General features: G+C 43.0%; 1 protein-coding gene across 2 annotated transcripts in view; it reads left to right on the top strand.

Moving 5' to 3' along the window:
• LOC126251811 (solute carrier family 22 member 7-like) overlaps positions 1-21,592 on the top strand; it is a 144,724-nt gene that overhangs the window by 89,873 nt on the left and 33,259 nt on the right. For both annotated transcript variants that reach the window (XM_049952456.1, XM_049952455.1), the window contains 2 exons: positions 418-639; positions 5,786-6,000. In XM_049952456.1, the coding sequence (XP_049808413.1) occupies positions 418-639; positions 5,786-6,000 (437 nt within the window). The remainder of the gene's footprint in view (positions 1-417; positions 640-5,785; positions 6,001-21,592) is intronic.

The following is a 21,592-nucleotide window of genomic DNA, read 5'->3' as shown; positions in this document are numbered from 1 at the left end:
TAAAACACTCCTGAATCGCATCCTCATAGTGGCGCTTTTGAACAGACATCTTTCAGATGTAGAAACATGCCAACCCAGTTTTTTTACTGTCGCAGAACCACTTCTTGGTGTTGCATTTTGTTTCTGTCAGTGTATCGTACATCCCAGCCGTAGCAACTTGTGTACCATCGGTTTGAGTCTAAAAAAAATTGATTTTCTGCAGAGAAATACTGATACGATAATAAGGTGCCTGAGCTCTACCTCCTCCTACTGTGAAACAACTTAAGGACATGAAGATTTATCGATAAGTATAACTGTTGAATGTGTGACTATGAATTATATCATACTCCATATCACAAACTGCACTCACAATTAATTTCCCAAACGTAAGACCGAGACTTTACGGTATATTTGAGGGGGTGACTCCGGTGCTCGCAGGTGGTTCCCGGAGTCACCTCGGTGGCTGGCGTGCAAAGGTCGCGAGGAGGATGCCCTGAGGCAGTTGCGCCGTATCGCCGCCACCAACGGCGGGCAGCTGCCTCCCTTCACTCCAGGGGTGATGCGGACAGTGGCCAAGGCCCAGAGGGATAGGAAGGGCTTCCTCAGCCTCTTCTCCAGCTGGAACGTCTTCAAGAATACGGTGCTGCTCATCACTGCAAGGTACGTGAGGCCTGGAAAGATGTGTCCAAAGAACTTTGACCTATCACAGCAAATGCAGTATCGCGCAGCGATGTTGTTGACAGATCTCTTCTCTTGCTGTTGCAGCAGAAGTTGAGCTGGTAACACAAATTCATTGTAGTGGAAAACTAGGCAAGATGGACGAAGTATGAATGAAAGACTTCGACCTGTATTTGATAATGCCGTCAATGAAACCAAACAATTCTACTAGTCTCATTTAGCAAAATACGCAATAGAAAGCTCTATTGGAGTTTCCCGCACATGTATCCAGCAATCAGTTTTAATGTAATGTGGAGATCGTTTGTAGAGGGATGTTTCACCAGCTTGCAGAAATGCCGAATAATATTTCTTCACTGCTGGTAGGAAAAGCTTGGTTTAATATCATCGTGAACAGAAGAGTTCGTTTCCAATGCAAAGGGAGGTAATGACTTGCCAACTGAAAATACAGAAATGAAGTACATCGACATGAGTGGGGAGCTATGGCAACAATTAAAAACCAGATTTTATTCCTGTCGGACCACAGTCGTTGAAAAAATTTCTCCGTTAGAATGTTTCCGGCATTTGAGTGTAATTAAATTTTAATGTCCAATGTTCTAATTTTGGCTTTGGGGCCTGTGTCAAATGCAATACATCATCCCTTACCTCAGAGTAAAGATGATACACAATGAGGTGCAAAAACATGTCATCAGGTATGATCTGTATGAAACGTTTCCCTCGTCTGACGCAGTAGTGTAAACAGATAAGACTGTCGTAAGTGAAAGAACATGCCCATACAAAATATAACAAACATCTACATCTGTACTGCGGCAGCACATTACGGTGTGTGGTCTAGGATACTTAGTTGACCACTGTCAAAAACTGGTTCAAATGGCTCTGAGCACTATGAGTCTTAACGTCTGAGGTCATCAGTCAACTACAACTTAGAACTACTTAAACCTAGTGGTTAAAAACAGTCTTGGTTGCAATTAAAGTTTTTTATTTCTCAACAACGCGTTTCACCTTATTTAGGCATCTTCAGGTTATCTTTTCTAGATGGACGCGAGTGGCACCAAGATCTGTATAACGCGTCCCCGTTGACAGGAGCGAGTACTCTTGTTGTGTACTGACATAAAATTGGAGAAAACGAAGCGGTTAACCTTTGTTGAAGTTCTGTCTACTGGAGGTAACACCAAAGCGATGGTGGTTGGTTGGCCTTGTGCCTCATGTCCTAGTGTAGACGTCAGGTTGAATGTTCGCTGGTTGAGTAGCAATTTGCTGTGTCTCTGGAAGGGTTGTGTAATTAAGTTTTTGAGGACAGCCGTCAGAAACACTTCGTATGATACATTCACAGGTTTAGAGTTTTGACAAGAGCAACGCCAGAAAATCTGCAATGCACATGTTTAAGTATAGTAGTTGGCCTTTAGATTAAAAGAGTGAAACTGGTCTAACTTCTGAGGTCATCAGTCAACTAGAACTTAGAACTACTTAAACCTAGTGGTTAAAAACAGTCTTGGTTGCAATTAAAGTTTTTTATTTCTCAACAACGCGTTTCACCTTATTTAGGCATCTTCAGGTTATCTTTTCTAGATAGACGCGAGAGACACCAAGATCTGTATAACGCGTCCCCGTTGACAGGAGCGAGTAGTCTTGTTGTGTACTGGTATAAAATTGGAGAAAACGAAGCGGTTAGCCTTTGTTGAAGTTCTGTCTACTGGAGGTAACACCAAAGCGATGGTGGTTGGTTGGCCTTGTGCCTCATGTCCTAGTGTAGACGTCATGTTGAATGTTCGCTGGTTGAGTAGCAATTTGCTGTGTCTCTGGAAGGGTTGTGTAATTAAGTTTTTGAGGACAGCCATCAGAAACACTTCGTACGATAGATTTACAGGTTTCGATTTTTGACAAGAGCAACGCCAGAAAATCTGCAATGCGCATGTTAAACTACAGTAGTTAGCCTTTAGATTAAAAGAGTGAAACTGGTCAATAAAACATATGCAGTTGGATTTGCGGCTGTCATGAAAAACTTAATATCAACTGTCTCTGTTTTCCCTGTAGACAATACCTGCTCTCGCTACCAGTGTGTATGTATTGTGAATAAAAATACTGTAGTATGGAGAGAATTAAATACGATACACTTTCATCGTGAAGAGCATGTTTATGGGCACCTAAGAATGTTTTTTATGGAAACGAAAGGGTTAAGGGGTACGACGTCAAACGCGCCGACTTGTTGCAGAAGAGGCCCTACAGGACATTTGAATTTCCACTGTCTATACGTGTTCAAATAAATTCATAAAATTATGTCAGCATAATCAGGAAGGATTCAGAATTCACACTCATAGCAGTGGAAGTTCAAAAATATAAGAAAATAAAATTTTTACATGTGAAATTTCATCATTTTTACACTTACTATTGGCTACATTTGTTGCTACAAGTACACTTTTCTCCATAACAAAGAGAGATTCTTCGATGAATTTTGCACAGCATACTTATAGGTATTTCATTTACAAAAAAAAATAAAAATGAGCTGTTACTTTTTAGACCTCATATTTAGAGAAAACTTAAATTTTATAGTTACTTATATCAATTTTTACCACAGTTTTTAGTGGATTTGGAAAATTGTAGAGTTTCATGCACCTGTAAGTATGGTTTGTATGCTCTGCAAAAGTCATAGAAGAATCTCTCTTTGTTATGGAGAAAAGTGTATCTATAGCATCGAATGCTGCCAAAAGTAAGTGAAAAAATGATGAAATTTCACATGTAAGAAAAATTTATTTTGCTATGTTTTTGAACTTCCACTGCTATGTGTGCGAGCCCTGAATCCTTCCTGGTCATGCTAGCAATGCTTTATGAATTTATTTTTAAAAGTATAGACCTTGGAAATTAAAATGTCTCCTTCTCCAAGTCGGCCTGTTTGACGTCCTACACCCCTTAAACGCTTAGAGGGGAGCAAGTGAGCAATGAGACAGAATTTTGTATGGTGTGAAGAAGAAGATGATGTCTTTATTGACACCTTTTCTCCGTGAATGATAAAGAGAAACAAAGAACATTGGGAGTGACTATTAATCTTAGTGTTGACGTTGCAGCACTCCTAAAACAAGTTGTCACCTCTGAAAATTTTAGGGCCTACACAATTTAATCACAATTCGAAATCTTTGGCTTCCTTTGAAAAAAAAATTATAAAAGAGCCCACATTCCAGTTCGGTGTTAAGACACAAATTTATTTTGACCCATCACATTGCCCCATCACATTGCTTCTTACATTTTAAAAGAGAGATCCTCCACTGGTGTCGTTTCTTCTTCTGCTTTTCCTCTGACGGTCAGCTTCTTGGGGTAAACCAAATGCAGAAATTTCAGCGACTGCTATATCCTCTTTTCCCTCATAACATCGGTCAATAAAATTACAATTAAATCGCTGCTTTACAACAACAACAAAACGGGAAGAATGCCGTCAGGTTATCAGAGCTAATTGCGATTCCACATGGCTCAATCCCTTGGCTGCAAGACCTGGATTTGGTGAGGATGAAAAGCCGAACGGAAATGCACCAGCGACCAACGTTTGACCGAATCAAATGCCTGTTGTTCGTTAGCCTTCGTTGGCGCTTTAAGAACACGTTAAAGGTTTTTTGGGAAAGTCGTGATTTGATGGTAGCAGATTATACTCGTAGGGGCACAGCATCACAAGTACAAACTACGGAAATCTGGTGACGGTGTTATTGCAGGTTCTAGGCGCTACAGTCTGGAACCGCGCGACCACTACGATCGCAGGTTCGAATCCTGCCTCGGACATGGATGTGTGTGATGTCTTTCGGTTAGTTAGGTTTAAGTAGTTCTAAGTTCTAGGGGACTAATGACCTCAGAAGTTAAGTAACATGTTGTTCAGAGCCATTCACTTCACGAATGAGAGCAGCGGCGTTTTCGTAGAGTTATCAGTGGTATTACACAAGCAACACTGCGTGCAAAAAGAACATTAAAATCTATGTGTGATGTACGACGAACGTATCCGTTAGAACAGTGCGGCGAAATATGCCGTTAATGGGGTGTGTCAGCACACGTTACGAACCCGTTTTGTAAAAGAACGACATCGACTCCACCGCCTCTCCTGGGCTGTAGACCAAGTCGGTTGTACTTTGAACGACTTGAAAATCTTTGCCTCGTCAGAATGCACCTGATTTCGATTGGTATCTGCTGATGGTGCTGTTCTAGTGGGGCGCAAACGTCACGACTCCACGGACCCAGGTTGTCAACAAACCACTGTGCAACCTGGTGGTAGTCCGCTGATGCAGGTGAATCGGTCATTGAGTGTAAATGGTTATGTTCGGCTACTTGGACATTTGCTGCATTCATGGACTTCGTTTCCAAACAACGTTGGAGTTTTTATGGATGGCATTGTACCACGTCACCAGGCCGCAGTTGTTCGCAATTTGTTTGGAGAACATTGTGGACAGCTCGAATAATTTGGCCACCCAGATCACCCGACATGAATCCCATAGAGCGGTTGTAGCACACAATCACGATGTGAGTTTGTGCACAATAACCATCACCGGCATCTCTTACGCAGTTATGGACGGTTATAGTCGCAGAATGGCTCAACGCTTCTGCAGGGGACTTACAACCGCTTGTTGAGTCCATCCCACGTCGGGCTGCTGCACAACGACAGAAAAATGAGCTTCAAAACATTGCTAGGAGGTAACCCATGACTTGGCGCCTTAGTGTAAAATAATGGTGATTTATATTGAGGTGGGAATTCTGTCTTTATTACTGACTCTGGTACTGGAAAATTAACTTTATTAACTATGATGTAATGGACAGTCAAGTAAGTGGGTCACATATGGCTCAGAAAAAATGTAATACAATTGAAACAACCATTCCACATAATAGGTAGAGATGAAAGTTGGGCCGTTGTGACCGAGCGGTTCTAGGCGCTTCAGTCTGGAACCGCGTGATTGCTACGGTCGCAGGTTCAAATCATGCCTCGGGCACGGCTGTGTGTGATGGCCTTAGGTCAGTTAGGTTTAAATAGTTCTAAGTTCTAGGGGACCGACGACCTCAGATGTTAAGTCTCATAGTGCTCAGAGCCATTTGAACCATTTTTTGGAAGTTATGACCCGGAGAGCATGCTATCCACTTTGAGACGCCACACTGCTTCGAGCAGGTCTGCGCACCTACTGACACAGTTCTCGCTGGTGTTGCTCGCTGGCGGTGTGGGCGTGAATCCCTTCCTGACGGTGGTGGCGCAGGGCGCTGTCCAGCTTCCCTCGGGCTGTGTCGTCCACGTCTGCGCGGCGCGCTTCGGCCGCCGCTGGACCGCTGTGGGCTGTGCTCTGCTGGCAGGAGTCACCTGCGCAGCCACCTTCTGTATGCTGAGGGGTAAGTTAGCGTAGATTGCAAACTTTTCTCTGGATGTTCTGGTTTGTCGTGCAGTATTTCTCCCACGTGGTGCGACGTTCTGCGTTCCCTTTCTGGCACTTGGCTCCTGTTGGACAATCGGGGAGGCAATAGGTCTATCTCTCATACTTCAACGAAACCATAGTGTACTGAATTTTGGCATAGTTTTAACTCATTCAATACGGTACGTTCACAGCGACCGTTCTGTTAGTCCTGGTTCTGGCGTCGTAAATCACGTTACTGTCTCAGAAGAGTACAACGTGTGCTTGAAAATGTAACAATGCAGCGGATCCTTCAGCAAGGGAATTACAAGGAAAAGAATTCACTTCAGTGCAGCCTCTGATGCGTCGTACCGGACCCTCCGTGCGGACATGAACAAGTACTGCATTCTTGCAATGATTGATGAGCGTGATACTGGTGAAGTTGATGGATTGTACCACAATCAGACCAGTACTAAAATTTCGAATATCGGTAGGTAATGGAAATACATTGGGCGCTAAATTTTAACATGCAAGTCTACATTTTGGTGCCTGAAATCGAATTAAATCGTACTTATAATGAGATTTCACTAACTGTAAAAGACATTGTTGTAAAAGTGACCTAATGAATACCCTCAGATATTTAAACATTCACTGATCGATCTCAACATAAGAGAGAACTGTAAGCAATAAGAAGCTTAGCATTTATTAAGTAATATTTTATTTGATAACAAATATCAAACTTAAATATTCAGTTCCGAATGTACTGAAAGTTCATAGGTTTTGGTGACATTCTGAAAGTGGTACATCCTATGTAAAAACAATGCGATTGTATAGTGGTGCCTAGCCTTGTTAGTGTGATGTAGGAAATGGTAGTTTTGGAAGGGAATAGGGGTTGTGTGGGTACAGTTACTTAATAACTTTTAAATACATTTATTAATAAAAAAATTCAACACATTGGAGAGGATGAGCAAAATTAATAAACAAGGAAGGTGACCAATGCCCAGTTCGAGAAATACACATTATGAATATCATGTGTGTACGCAGTTCCACAGGCTCGGTATCTTATTTGAAAGGAAACAATATCAATTGTTCGAATCGTACAGCTTACAACCGACCATGTTTTCCTTTGAGTAAAAAATTACACATTAAATTAACAAATAACATTACATTCAAACCCAGTAAAACTCTTGCCTCTCGACAATCGTAGTTTTACAGTAAGACAGAGAGCAATATGCAACCCCTCTTCTAAAAAATTTGCAAGCTAAAACAATGACAAGAAAAACAGTATAAGTGCGTAAGGCACCATATCCAAGGTTGCAAAGGCCCAAACTAAAACAGATTCCACTACCCAACAAGAGACAATAGTCATGAGACAATTAGAACACAGGAGACAGCCTATTGAAATGCTGACTAAAGGACGAAATAATTAGGCTGTTCTAACTAGGGCTGAAGTCTATGTATTCGAAAGTAAATCAGTTAAGGAAAGTTAACAGAAGTAATATATGGTCTGGGCGGTAAAGTTTGTCAGGATTCTTCTAATGAAACTTACTTTTGATAGCACTAATAGGGTTTGCAGTGGTTCCATTTTAATTACCACGCTGACACACGAACGCTGAAACAGAGCAAAACGTAATCGTCTGCACATCGGTGTTTTTTTCCAAGCACAACCAAATCACCGCTCTTCTTGCGCATCACTGGTTCAAATGGTTCAAATGGCTCTGAGCACTATGGGACTCAACTGCTGTGGTCATTAGTCCCCTAGAACTTAGAACTAGTTAAACCTAACTAACCTAAGGACATCACAAACATCCATGCCCGAGGCAGGATTCGAACCTGCGACCGTAGCGGTCTTGCGGTTCCAGACTGCAGCGCCTTTAACCGCACGGCCACTTCGGCCGGCCTGCGCATCACTGACAAAGATTTCATGCAACATTTCCGTTTCTTCTTTGTTACGCCGGAACCGCCTTCTCTGGTGCCAAGATGCCAAACAAAATGCTACTCACAAGAACAGGAGTTGATGCCTCGTGTTTTAATAAATCTCAGCTGACTCTGGCCTATATTTTCTTTTACTTTTTTCTTTTAGTATGTTATCTACTTAAACTAACAGATCGAATGTTGAACATGAATGGGAATAAATATAGCATATACAGTAATACTTGAACATATTTTCAAATGTGTTAATAATCGTTATGGCTATGTAATGTTTTGTGGTTCCTAGCTGGATGAGGAGAGGATAGTTTGATGGGTGGGTGGCCGGTTTCCTCTCACTGCAACGCAGAATGCATGCGTGGCTACACTTTATTACAGGAACCATTTGAGAACTTAACTTCAGTGACGTCCAGTTTGAAGTTCTGTGGTTCACAGCAATCAAATAACATGTACAAATTCTTGAATGTTGTCCCGTCCATATAACAACTCTATGCAATGGCTAACGTTCCCTCGCAGCTACCTTAGGTGCGAGGCAATGATTATCACTGTGGAAGACTAGAGCACAGTGTGACGCGACGTACTGATCAAGAGTGAGACAGTTCGGTCGGCGGCGGCCTGTATGTACGCTGCGTTATCTGCGCTTAGCCTAAGGTCGTGTCTTGCTTTTCTCTTGTTATAGGCGTGCTTACTTCATCACCTGCTGTTATGTTTCCTAGTGGCGATCGGTGTGCTGGTGGAGGCGTGCGCGCCCGCATCTCGTGGTCGTGCGGTAGCGTTCTCGCTTCCCACGCTCGGGTTCCCGGGTTCGATTCCCGGCGGGGTCAGGGATTTTCTCTGCCTCGTGATGGCTGGGTGTTGTGTGATGTCCTTAGGTTAGATTTAAGTAGTTCTAAGTTCTAGGGGACTGATGACCATAGATGTTAAGTCCCATAGTGCTCAGAGCCATTTGAACCATTTTTGAAGGCGTGCGCCAGCACATTCCCTCCCCCCCCCCCCCTTTCCGCGAAACGCTGCTCCGTTTCCGTGTACTGGAGTGGAGGTGCGAACGACAACGTGCGGGTAGGGAGCAGGGGCAGGAAGCTAGACATAGAGATGAGCTGGAAACTGCAGCTGTAGAGGATGGCGTACCCCCGGCTGCAACTCGCCATCTCGCTCTGCGAGAGCAGAGGAACGTCTTCCCGAAGACACTGCTCAGGATATATGTACAGTCCTGAGGGCATCTCCTGGGGTGATGACGGCGACGACGACGGCTATGGGGGGTCCACATCGATAGAGTCGGTGAGCGGCGACGGCGGAGGTGACGGCGCTTCGTCGACTGGCTCGTCCTATATGCCTTGGCGGCACCAGCGGGCGGCTGCGAAGGTCACGTGGATGCGTGAGGCAGTGAATCTGGGAGGACAAAAGCAGCAGAATCACGGGGCAAAGGACAACACTGTGAGAATGAGCACACGCGATTGTCCACTGTCAGATTGTACTAAGATCACACTTTGTTGTACTGAAAGGTTATGCCGACGAGCAAAATATCGGCGCACTCCTACCGAATACTGTTTAGTGACCGAGGTCAAGACGTGCCATTGGCCGGTCGGGGTGACCAAGCGGTTCTAGGCACTACAGTCTGGAACCGCACGACCGCTACAGTCGCAGGTTTGAATCCTGCCTCGGCATGTATGTATGTGATGTCCTTAGGTTAGCTAGGTTTAAGTAGTTTTCAGTTCTAGGGGACTGATGACCTCAGCAGTTAAGTCCCATAGTGCTCAGAGCTATTTGAACCATTTGAACGTGCCATTGTAATGCAACAAAATCTTCAGATTAGCGTCCGCTTCCGTGGCCTGTGTACTTTTTCTGCAATGGAATGGAAGAAATTGCAGCAAGATGCGTCAGAGGAATTAAAATCATAGTAAGGTGAGAAAGGGCTTCAGCACTGCCATGCTTTGCCGTAGGTGTGTACACAATTTCGTACTCATACAGGGATAGAATCAAAGTTCAACATGGAAATTTTTGAGCAGTACGTACAGGACCGACTCTGATGGACTGCAAAGCCTTGTCGTCTGTCACTAAACAGAACTTGCGACCAAACAGGTAGTGATAGAGTTTTGTCAGACCATACACAATAGCGAGAAATTCTTTCTCAATTCGTGCGTAATTGCACTGAGTGTGGGTTAACAACTTTGAGGCAAAAGCGATAGGTCTGTGTTATGCACCAATTCTGTACCGAAGCACAGCGCCGATACCGTAAACGGAAGCGTCTACTTGCTGAATCATTGGTTTGGTGGGATCAAAATGAACTAAACGTCTGTCACTGAGCATGGCATTTTTCGGTTTCTGAAATGCGTCGTGACACTCTCTGGTCCACACCAAAGGCACATTCTTCCGACACAAGCGATGAAATGGAGCCGCGGTCTGTGAAGCGTTCGGAATGAATCGAATATAGTCTGTGAACTTTCCGAGCACTGACTGCAGTTCAGATACATTGCGAGGGACAGGTAAGTCATGGATTGCAAGGAAATGAGACTGGAGCAGGTGCACACCGTGACTGTTTTTCACATGAAGTAAGTACTGTTGTTCTGTCTGAAAAAAGTCACATCTTTCGAGACGACGCTTAAGTCCTGCATCTGACGACACTCAAAAAAGAGTACGCAAATTGGCAGCGTGTGTTTCTGGCGTACGACCTGAGACCTCAATATCGTCAAGGTAGTTCGAACACAACGGTACTTGAGCAGTCAGCTGTTCCAAGTAACGTTGAAAAATGGTGGGGGTGGAGGCAAATGCAAATACTTGGACAACCGTAAGTGTGTATTAACAACAGACACTTTCTGTGATTCTTAAGCCAATGGAATTTGCAAGTACGCATCACGAAAATCTATCTTAGAAAAGTAAAGGCCTACGCAAAACCTATACTTACGTTCCTAAGGGCGAAGCAATGGATACGTGTCAATTATTGTCTGTGGATTGACTGTAGTTTTGAAGCCAATACGAACACGACGAAAAGGTTTTGGCATTAAAACGAATGGACTTGACCACAAACTAGCTTGTACTGGAGCAATCGCACCATTGTCTTTCAGTTCTAATTTACTGGCGACTTTGTCTCGTAAAGCAATGGGAACGTGCTGAGCCCGGAAAAACTTATGCTGCGCATTGTCTTTCAGGGTAAAGTGCGCTACCAAATTATTAGTTTTTCCAAGTCCATCAGAAAAGAGTTCAGGAAATTCCTTAAGCAAACTAGCTACACTGTCTTTCGGATTAAAAGCGGTCTGTGAAAGTTCATTGTCTTGGCTGCTATGGCCAAAGAAGTCAAACGAATCTAAGCCAAAAATATTTTTACTCTCTCTTGACAGAAAGTCCGTAAATTTCACCGTCCCAGTGTGAGATCTGTAAGTGTAAAATAAACTACACTGTCCATTTTGTACAGTAACGTGCGTGCCAGAGTTTGACATGCATGGTAAGCCTAACTCTTCGTACGTGGCACGATTAAGCAAAGTTACAGAAGTACCTGTGTCAAATTGAAAGTCAACACGACGGCCAGCAACGTGTAGTGTTAGAAATAGTTTTTGTTCAAATGTGTGTGAAATCTTATGGGACTTAACTGCTAAGGTCATCAGTCCCTAAGCTTACACACTACTTAACCTAAATTATCGGCCGGCCGGAATGGCTGAGTGGGTCTAGGCGCTTAAGTCTGGAACCGCACGACCGCTACGGTCGCAGGTTCGAATCCTGCCTCGGGTATGGATGCGTGTGATGTCCTTAGGTTAGTTCGGTTTAAGTAGTTCTATGTTCTAGGGGACTGATAACCTCAGATGTTAATTCCCATAGTGCTCAGAGCCGTTTGAACCATTTGAACTTATATTATCCAAAGGAAAAACACACATACCCATGCCGGAGGGAGGACTCGAACCTCCGCCGGGACCAGCCGCACAGTCCATGACTACAGCGAATGAGACCGCTCGGATAATCCCGCGCGGCAATAGTTTTTGTGATGTCATGGCACTGCACTGGGGCGAGGTGAGAGGACAACCTTACTTGAGTAGCTGTTAGAACCCCTAGTCGGTTTTCAAAAACACTGCATTCACAGCATCGGCATGAGGCCCGTTGTTGCGAGAGCGGCCAGAAATGGTTTCTTTTGCCGTTACAAGCAAACTGCCTGGACATGGCCTTTCTTTCCACATGAGTAACGTGTCCCTTTGCGCGACGGGCAGTCTTGACGCTTACAGACAGTAAAATAGTGAGGGCAAGACTTCAGTAGATATAGAGGCCTGGCTACTTGTTTACTAGGCTGTCTGCGGGTTTGTGTGCGCTCTCTGTGCAGCGGCTTAGTTAGGCGGTCCCGGGCAAGAGGCGAATCTACCCAACAAATCGGAACCTAATCAACTATATCGGCGGCTATGGGGCCAGCATCGAATTGATCTAATATTTGCTACACTTCATGTAGTGAAGGATGTGAGTACTTGAGAGTCTGTTCTGTAATTCTGCTGTGAGGGATATTGTATGTGATCGCATCACGGATCATCATGTCATTATAAAAGTTGCCGTAACTACTCTTTAATTTACACTTCCTAGTGGGACCTTTTAAGTCGGTACACCACTGAAAGTACGTCTGTTCCGGCGTTTTCTTAAGGCAGAAGAACTAAAATATGGCTGCCACGAGCCGAATATGCGGTTCGTATTTGATCGACGCGGAGGGGTATCCAACCCGGTGCAACGCGTCCAAATAACGAAAGGAAGGACTGCGCCACTTTTTGTTCATTTGAACATAGTTGATGGGTAGGTAAGATACACATTATTTAACATGAAGTTAGCCTTGACAGTAGAAGCTAATGATTTTTAACAATTTATCTGTTCTTGTAAAGACATTGGTAACAACAAATAGCAAACTGCAACCAATAACATGTGATGGGCTGATTTTAAGTAATAGCAACTACGGCAAACTGATGCATGAAGGACTAATTAAAGAAATACAATCAAGAAAATAATTAACTAGTACTTTAAAGGTTAATTCTGAAACGGGCCTCAAGGGCTATTTAAATACACGCTATTTGACTACAAGGTATTTGACTGAATAATTAACAGTACAAAAGATTTAACAAAGGAATCAAAGTAGTAGGTATACTTAAAAATTTTCACGGATGATAATTACAGCAGCCATAAAATAACTGAAGATTTTGTTCTCAACTCTAAATTGGCGTGAGCTGCTTCACATTTCGCCCATACATGACCTGGCCGGTACACTACAATCGGCTCGCAAACCACCAGTTTAGCGCTGGAGTGTCCACAACTCTAGAACAGACTAAAACTTTCGATTAGCAGCCGGTGCTGACAACTAAATACAGTTATAACAGAAATGAGAACCTAAACAGAATTATTCTGGCACCACGTTAATAACTTGGCGTCGGTAGGAAACATTTTGTTACTGAATACAAGTTCGCGTCCCCAACCGCCAATTAAACAAACACACGTGAGATACCAACACGCCAGACAAACCCATAACAGCAAACGCTCTCTGCGTGAAATTGTCACAAAAACAGAGCACAAAATATCTTCATATAGGGAGGGGCAGATTGAGCCGACACAGATCAGATAAGTCAGTACTGTCAGGCAATTCAAATTGGGTAACGACTTACTACAGTGGCTGGCGACAGGGGAAGAATCTTGAGGAGGTGGCACACACTTTCGTAGTAGTCTGTAGAAGCAAATAATAGTTATGCTCACCGTAGCAGCAGGTTGCTGCTTTCAATGCTGTTCTAGCAAAACCGGAATGGATAGCCTCTAACGAATCCCACCGGTGCGTCTCACACAAACACCGAGTACGTTATTCCTTAATTTCTTGCGGGTTGCAACTAGCACACTGAACCGTGCCAACGGCCCGTACTCAAACCTCCACAAGCAGCGGCGTATTCATTCCTCTCAAGCAAGGACGGGCGTGATTACTTCCTCATACAGGCCACTACATCACGCTAAAAGCACACACCGTGCAACACACACGCTATCACGTACCAAGAGGATCCAGAACCCATTGCATGACCGTTCGCATTGTCAGCCAAGGCGCGACTCTCTACTGCAGATCCTTCCAAAGACTCTCGGCCTGCGCTCAGTAACCTCTCTCACATAGATAATTTCCCGTAAATTGGAAAAATAAATTAGCCGATCGCTGACAGCAATCAGCGATTCGGCTCAGTAATATTGACTTAATGCAACTACGGCTTCATCGCAGTAGAGTGCATCGGGAGATGACACACAGGGGTTCCCTTGTGGGACAAGGAATAATGAGATTTCACAGTACCTTGAATTCGATGGATTTTACAAAATGGCTCTGAGCACTATGGGACTTAACAGCTATGGTCATCAGTCCCCTAGAACATAGAACTACTTAAACCTAACTAACCTAAGGACATCACACACATCCATGCCCGAGGCAGGATTCGAACCTGCGACCGTAGCAGTCGCGCGGTTCCGGACTGCGCGCCTAGAACCGCGAGACCACCGCGGCCGGCGATGGATTTTACAGTGAGCCTGGAACTGCGTGAGATATTCGAGATATTTATCTTCTTTTTCATCGAAATGCCGAAACGGTGGAAAGCTGTTTCTTAACTTTAGTTAGATCGGTTGGTTGGTCGGCTTGGCAGCCGACGCAGATTGTGCGGCAAGCAATTGCTGTACCGTAGACGGCAATGTGGCGATTTGCTGGTTCTGAAACTGAAATATCTGATTTAGTTACAGAACAGGAGCAGCCTGCACCTTGTTGGAACAAGAAGGTTTCACTAATGTAATACTGATTTCGACAAGAAAAACTGCGATGTATACTTGCGTACCATGAAACAGTGATTCGGAGATCAGTTGAACTATTGCCCCACTTAGCAGTTTAGCAGCAGTACTGATGATGAGTTCCTGTCCCAGCAGAGCGTGCATTGGCTCTGAACAGAAGGCAATGACCGCAATGTGAGGCGTGGTTGTGAGTGACAGAGGTGAGGAGTCTGAGCAGGCTGGTGTGTGGCACAGAACCATTAAGAACTTGAAGAGGCAACGCAGGGGGTATCGGGCAGGAGTAGCGTGACGAGACTGCGTACAACACTGGGCCGTGAATGGCGTCCCATTCGGTCTTGTTCACGGCTCAAAACGGCAAGTTCAGGGAGTCACCTGAGAGCTGTGGCTCCTTGGTACACAAATGGAGGTTGGATCCTGGTAGCCAGTGATAGTGGCTCCCTGTGTCTGGAGGGGGGGGGGGGCACTGCCGTTATGGGACGTGGAAGTTAAAGGGTACAAAGAGTCTGCAGAGAACCGAAGAGGAAGCACAACACGCGAGCAATTGAGAAAGAGATAGCTGTATTAGACAGAGCGGCAAGTTCACGTGGCAGAATAGTGTAATGGACCAATAGCCGATGCATGCTGGATTCCGGATGAACAAATATCTGTGTGCCAGATGGACGAATGGCAGCATGTAGAAGTTTCCTTTTCTTCTTTTTTTTCTTATGACTTTCGTTTGTGTATATAGTCTACGCAGGTTGTTTACCTTTTAAATAGCTTATCGTTTAGTTATTACTTTGTGGGTGTACGCCTTCGCCAGCACATCAGTCGGCACTAGGAAACATTGCACAGCAGGCCCTGTTCTATGGGATCCTATGACAAGAGTATACCAAGACATGTGTCCAGGCTACAAGCCGATAACCATACATGGACAGCATGTATTTAGGCCGCCTTCGACCGAGCCGTCTCAAACAGTAACTCAGTACGTCGCATCAGACTTCACTTCGCTTTGTACCTCAATACGTCACACTGTGCTCTAGTCTTCCACAGTGATAGCCGATGCATCGCACCTTGGCTACCTGTGAGGGAACGTTAGTCATTGTATATAGTTATGATATGCACACGGTAAACATTCAAAAATTAGTAGATGTTATTTGGTGTCCGCCAGCCACAGAAATCTTTGAAGTTACGTACCCATTGGTTCCTGAAGTAAAATGTACTTTAACCACGTGTACATTTTGTGTTGTAGTGTCGCCTCATCCAGCCAGGAACCATAAAACCTTAAAAGAGGGCACAGCCACAACAAGTGGCAACGAGTTTGATCTACAAGTTTTGTTATCTTTTCATGTGTTCTACGTTGCTGGAGGGGAGCTGTCGTTACAGTGATTCTAATTGTTCATTTGTTCCTGTTGTTGCATGTATTGCGAAGAGGAGTTTCAGGGCAAATATATTTCTCTTTTGAGATTGCTTTTCTATTTGTCTCTTCGTATTTTGCTGTTATTGTTAGGGTTAGAGTAGCTACCCAGCCCCCTCCACCCACTGTCCCTAAGTGGGGCAATAGTTCAACTGATATCCGAATCACTGTTTCATGGTACGCAAGTATACATCGCTGTTTTTCTTGTCGAAATCAGTATTACATTAATGAAACCTTCTTGTTCCAACAAGGTGCAGGCCAAAGTTGTTTATTTTCTTTCACACTGCTTATATTAAGAGATTTTCGAGATGCGCTAAGCATGAAGTGAATTGGTTTCTTGGATGCTTTGGTTAAAATATTTGATGAGCATCACATCCTCCACTGACTAGTCGTAGTGCATGCTCAGCCTTCAGACACGAGATTACAAGAGAACTGACATCTCTGCCCACTAGTTGGAAGAAGGGTTTCAATGATGGGATCCGAAAAATAGGCTATTAAATCAAAACACGTGAACATTCCTTTGTAAGTTTCTTAATAAAGCTGTAAATATGGAAATCTTGTTATACCCCTCTGTCGACCTACTCCTATAATAGCGCAGGAAGCGGTACAAAAATTGAATAAAAAATAAGAAGAAGACACGAAAAAACCTATGAGGAAGAAATAAAGTACGTGTTGTCGCTTTCAATTAAGAGGTAATGTTTCGATCCAAGCGTCGTCGCATCGGGGGACTACTATGTAAATTAAAAAATAGCAAGTTTACTGCAGCTACCCTTTCTAGAAAAGCATGGCTGAGGATAATGCTCTTCTGTTTGACGTCATCTCCTCCATTCCTAAATGTCCCGCATCCACACCTCAAAAGAGGTAGTGAAATAATAATTACTTATTATACGAAATATGAAAAGTAACCCATCTTTAACTAGCCTAATATTCCTAAAGAATAGAGTTACATATTTATTACACGTCATATATTTATGTAATATATTATGTTTCCCTTTTAAAAGCTTTTTTGTGCCTTTATTACTGTTAGAGCAAAATCCTTTGATTTAATACTAGATTGCAGACGTCAAAAAGAAATACAGGTAATCGTCTGCAAGCGCATATGTCTATCTTTCACACCTGTCTAACAATCTCCATTCTTCCGTTTTGTGGGTGCTGAAACTGGCGACTTCAAAAGACCAAAATCATTATTTTTGGCCTAGCGACAAAAGATAAACGGATGTTCTCGCGTTATGTTGATCTTTTTTGAGCTCTGGGATCCTATACTACGTAACCTGACGTAGCTCTTGTGTGTTACGCAGTGTTCATCAAGCGAGAGCTCTCGCAGAAAATATGTTTACTCAATTTAACTTATGAAATCCAAACGGCTGACTAGACCTCCGTGGAATATTGGTAAGAGCCATCCCGATTAAACTAGCTACTAATCCTTTGGAAGCTACGATGCCACATAGAAATACACAGATACACAAGTTAAACTTACAGCTCACCTCTGTTTGCGTCGGGGGTAGAAACACGGTTTATAATAAGCACGAGAACGTTTCTGATTACCACATGTGTCACAGACGTTTCCGTCTCACTTGATGCTGTGATATTTTTAATCGGCTGAAATGAGACTAGACCCGTCTTCTGTGAACGTCCCTTCCCTGGCCAGCGTTAGGTTCACTGGGTTCGCATTGGGCAAGTTCGTTCTTAATGAGGCGTTGTTCTGGGTTATAACAAACGCTTCGCATTTGGGTCTGATGCCTTTTTAGCGGCAGGCTTCCACGCTACAGTTGTGTCTTAGACCGCCGGCATCTGTCACAGACTCAGGTTTCGTGATACATTTCTTAGTATGTTGAGACCATCCGTCGTGAAATCGACTGCACCACCCCTTTTTCCATTCCCCCTCTTCTCTCCGTCTGCTGCCGAGATTTTTTGTTGCAGTGCTACTGTGCTGTCAGTTTTAGCGCCTCCCGTAGTTCTAAGTCTATACAATGTTTCGCCCTATTTCTGTATCGATGAAATTCATGTCCGAATAGTATTGTTCTGGTTTAGTGACACGTTTCTTAAATGTTGATTCTGCTATTCTGCATACGTTTATTGTTGTTACCCCTCCCTTAACTGCTGCCGCATTGTGATATAATTTTAGCAAAACAGCTCCTAATTCAATAGGCTTTAGGTTGGTCGCAGCCTATGACTCACTGGATAGCTTCAACTTCATCTCTTCTTATGTGAACTGTCGTACTTGTTGCTCATAAATTATTCTTCCTTCCCAGTTGCTGAGCGAGTAACTGTCTGAGTGAGACCTTTTTATCGCTTAAGCCTTTCACATCCTTGCTCCTTTAAACATATACTGTAACAGGATACTGACGGCAATGTTAGTATAGTTTTGTAGTTTTCGATAGAGGGTAACTAAAGCCACTAAATTTGTGCTGTCAGTAACTGGACAGAGTACTTGTGGCAGGCCTGCCAGAGGTTCAGCCTGTTTATAGGGTGTAATATGACCACACCAAACTGTTCTATGTCTTCGGAATGTGCTGCTGTCTCCGTAGGACTCTCCATTGTGTTCAACTGTAATATCCTGACGGATGTTCATTAACATGTGAAGCCTCAGGATCTCTGTTTTCGAAGTAAAGCTTTCTCCATCCATGATCCATATGCATCACGCAATTTTTACAGTTCTTTCTCTTCTGGCACATGCTTGGTCCCTCTATCCTTAAGACTGATCCGCATTCATATTTGCAAACTCATCTTAATATGTTGTATATATTTTGATTTTCGCCAAACAAAGCAAAAACACTTATGTCATATGGCTGGGGTCCACATCACGTAACACTTCTTCGAAGACATCATAGTGGCGGTTGATACATCGCAGCAGCCATTGACTGTAGAAACTATTTACTTTCAATACTGCTAAAGCAGAAATGTAAAGAACTGGGTGAATGTATAGAATGGTAGTAACTTATCATGCTTCCAGCACCATAAAATTGGCAGAAATAATGTTTCACATTACTTATTATGTATCTTTTAACATAAATGAAACTCAGAAAGTCATTTGACGCCTTTTAACTGTAGCAACATGAAACGGGGCGATGCTACAGTATCGTGAAAGTCTATAAATTGCAGTGGTACCAAAAACAACAAACCACTGTTCCTATACATTGTTTTAGATGTGAACTAAGCATTTGGTGCGAAAATACATTCGAAGGTCGTATTTTCTTTGCTCCTGCTGAGATCGTACAAGGCAGAGAAAAGTAGTCGTGCTGTTGCTAGGGAAACGTGTGAATATGCCCTTCAGGGTTCGATAAATCCTGTATAGTGAAAACAGGACGGAACCTCAAGTAAGAGATGAAGATAGACACCCTTGACGCGCTGAGTAACTTGACAGAATATTTAATAAAACTTGGCATGTAGACAGGAAGCTCTGGTAATAAAGAAAACACGATCTTGAAAAGTGAATTTAACAGTTCCCAGTGACAGGGAGAAAATAGCAACATTGTTGGCCCAGTGACAGCGTCTCTCGGCGCAATGCAAAAACCTGCGAGCGACAACCATTACACGCATACACCTAGAGACCTAAAAGATACCTACGATAACCATCGCACTGACCTCGACATAACATTGAACGAAAAAAGTACAGAAAAATCAGGCATAACGTAAGCCTAATGGTGGATGCTTACACAGACAGTGTAGAAAGTGTGACAGAGGAATATACTGAAATATACAACAGAAGAAGCAGTCTTGGTTGCACAAAATGGGTCTATTTTATCATCAGATGTGATGCGTTTCGCCCGTTCTATGCATCATCAGACAACTGATAGAAATTCTAGGTAATCAAGACGGAGGCGTCGAACGTAATTAAGAGTCCCAAAAAGTGGAAGATAACAGCCAAATAGCCAATGTCAATGGCCTGTTACCTCCCATCTATTTGGGACTCGTATCACGTTTGACGCCTCGTATACGAGAAGGGATAATTGCATCGGTGTTGTAATGAAGCAATACGTTCAATACCTCGGTCTTGACTAGCCAGAATTTCTATCAATTGTCTGACGATGCTTAGAACAGGCGAAACGCGTCACATGTGATCATTAAATAAACCGATGTTGTGCAATCAAGACCGTTTTTTCCGTTCTACAGATCTATTACGGTTGATGTATCAGTGCTACTGCGGCAGTCATGGAATGTAGGGATTTCGATAAGTATATACTGAAGGTAGAAGACAAAACAATACCAAAACCACAGAAAAAACACACGAACATGGACATGGAAATAGAAAATGTCTTTCACATCATGAATGAAGGCCTTATACGTACAACCACAGATAGGACACAAGATCAAGAAACGGATATGATTGTATATGAAGAGCAATGGATGACAGTTAACCACAGAAGAGAGAGGGGACCATCTGGTTAACACCGTGTCATTCGCTTGTGCTACACCAAGAGACGCAGACCCACAAACGCAGGTAAGAGGGCGAATTTCTCTGACGCTTCCCCTCTCTCCATTTTTCTCGGTGGCCCTCGAATGATACACTAAAACACCACCCAAAATAATTAAAGAACCTGAAAATGCAAATAATAAGGCTCCAGAAGGGTTTCCACAAGCATACGACAGAGCAATACCAACAGCACCGTTTTTAACCGAAAACTGACATCACACAGAATTTTAATACAATCATTTTCAAGCAAAGCAAGGAGAAAGACGAAGGCGCAGTGGAGGAATAACTGTACTCATAAAATCGAAACTAACACCAATAACCAAAATTATCACATAGAAACATACAATCCGGACGGAAATAAATTACAATAATATCAGCATACCTATAACAGAACTAAACTGCTGTTGATATAATAGATGAATTAGGCCAGCTAATCGCTGAGAGTAAAAGCGATAGCTTGCTAATCATTGCCAGAAATTTAAGCTGTAGAATGTAGATACAGTTGGGGCAACAGGAAAATCTTCCAACTTTGAAATAAAAAAAATTAAAATTTTTAAAATAAATATGAAATTAAAAATTGTTTGCGACTTTAAATCTTGTGCTTAACTACAAAGTACCAATCAAATTTGCTACCTTTCTCACGCTTCTATAACGTAGAAGAAATAAACCTTGGTGTTCCTGTTCGCCACGAAGAGAGAGGGTGAATTGAAACAGCGGTATTAATCTTAGTATATTATGTCGGTCATTGGTCTTTGTGGTGGACAGGGACATGTCAAAGTCTGTTTCGGCTCCAGGACAATAAAAAACAACAATTATCTGATAAAAAATTTTTTTTATTCAGTCCAAAGGTAGCACACGTGATTTCTTATTTTGTTTCTCAAATAAAAATTGTTATATCTCTGATTGCTTCATTGTAACATCCAACTGATGAATTTGGTTTGTTCGTTATTAAGTTAAGTCACTGACGTCATGTTTAAGAATTAAAAGCTATGTCTTTGAATATTTAAATCATACACCTAGAAGTAACGAATAGCTTCAGAGCAACACCACCTCGACTAAAACGTAATTCCTCATGTGTAAAAATAGACGTGTTTAACCGAC

The sequence above is a fragment of the Schistocerca nitens genome, chromosome 4 (genome assembly GCF_023898315.1).
Source record: "Schistocerca nitens isolate TAMUIC-IGC-003100 chromosome 4, iqSchNite1.1, whole genome shotgun sequence".
NCBI classification, from domain to species: domain Eukaryota; kingdom Metazoa; phylum Arthropoda; class Insecta; order Orthoptera; family Acrididae; genus Schistocerca; species Schistocerca nitens.
Note: the sequence above shows the minus strand (reverse complement) of the source record. Positions and strands in the feature narration are given on the sequence as shown.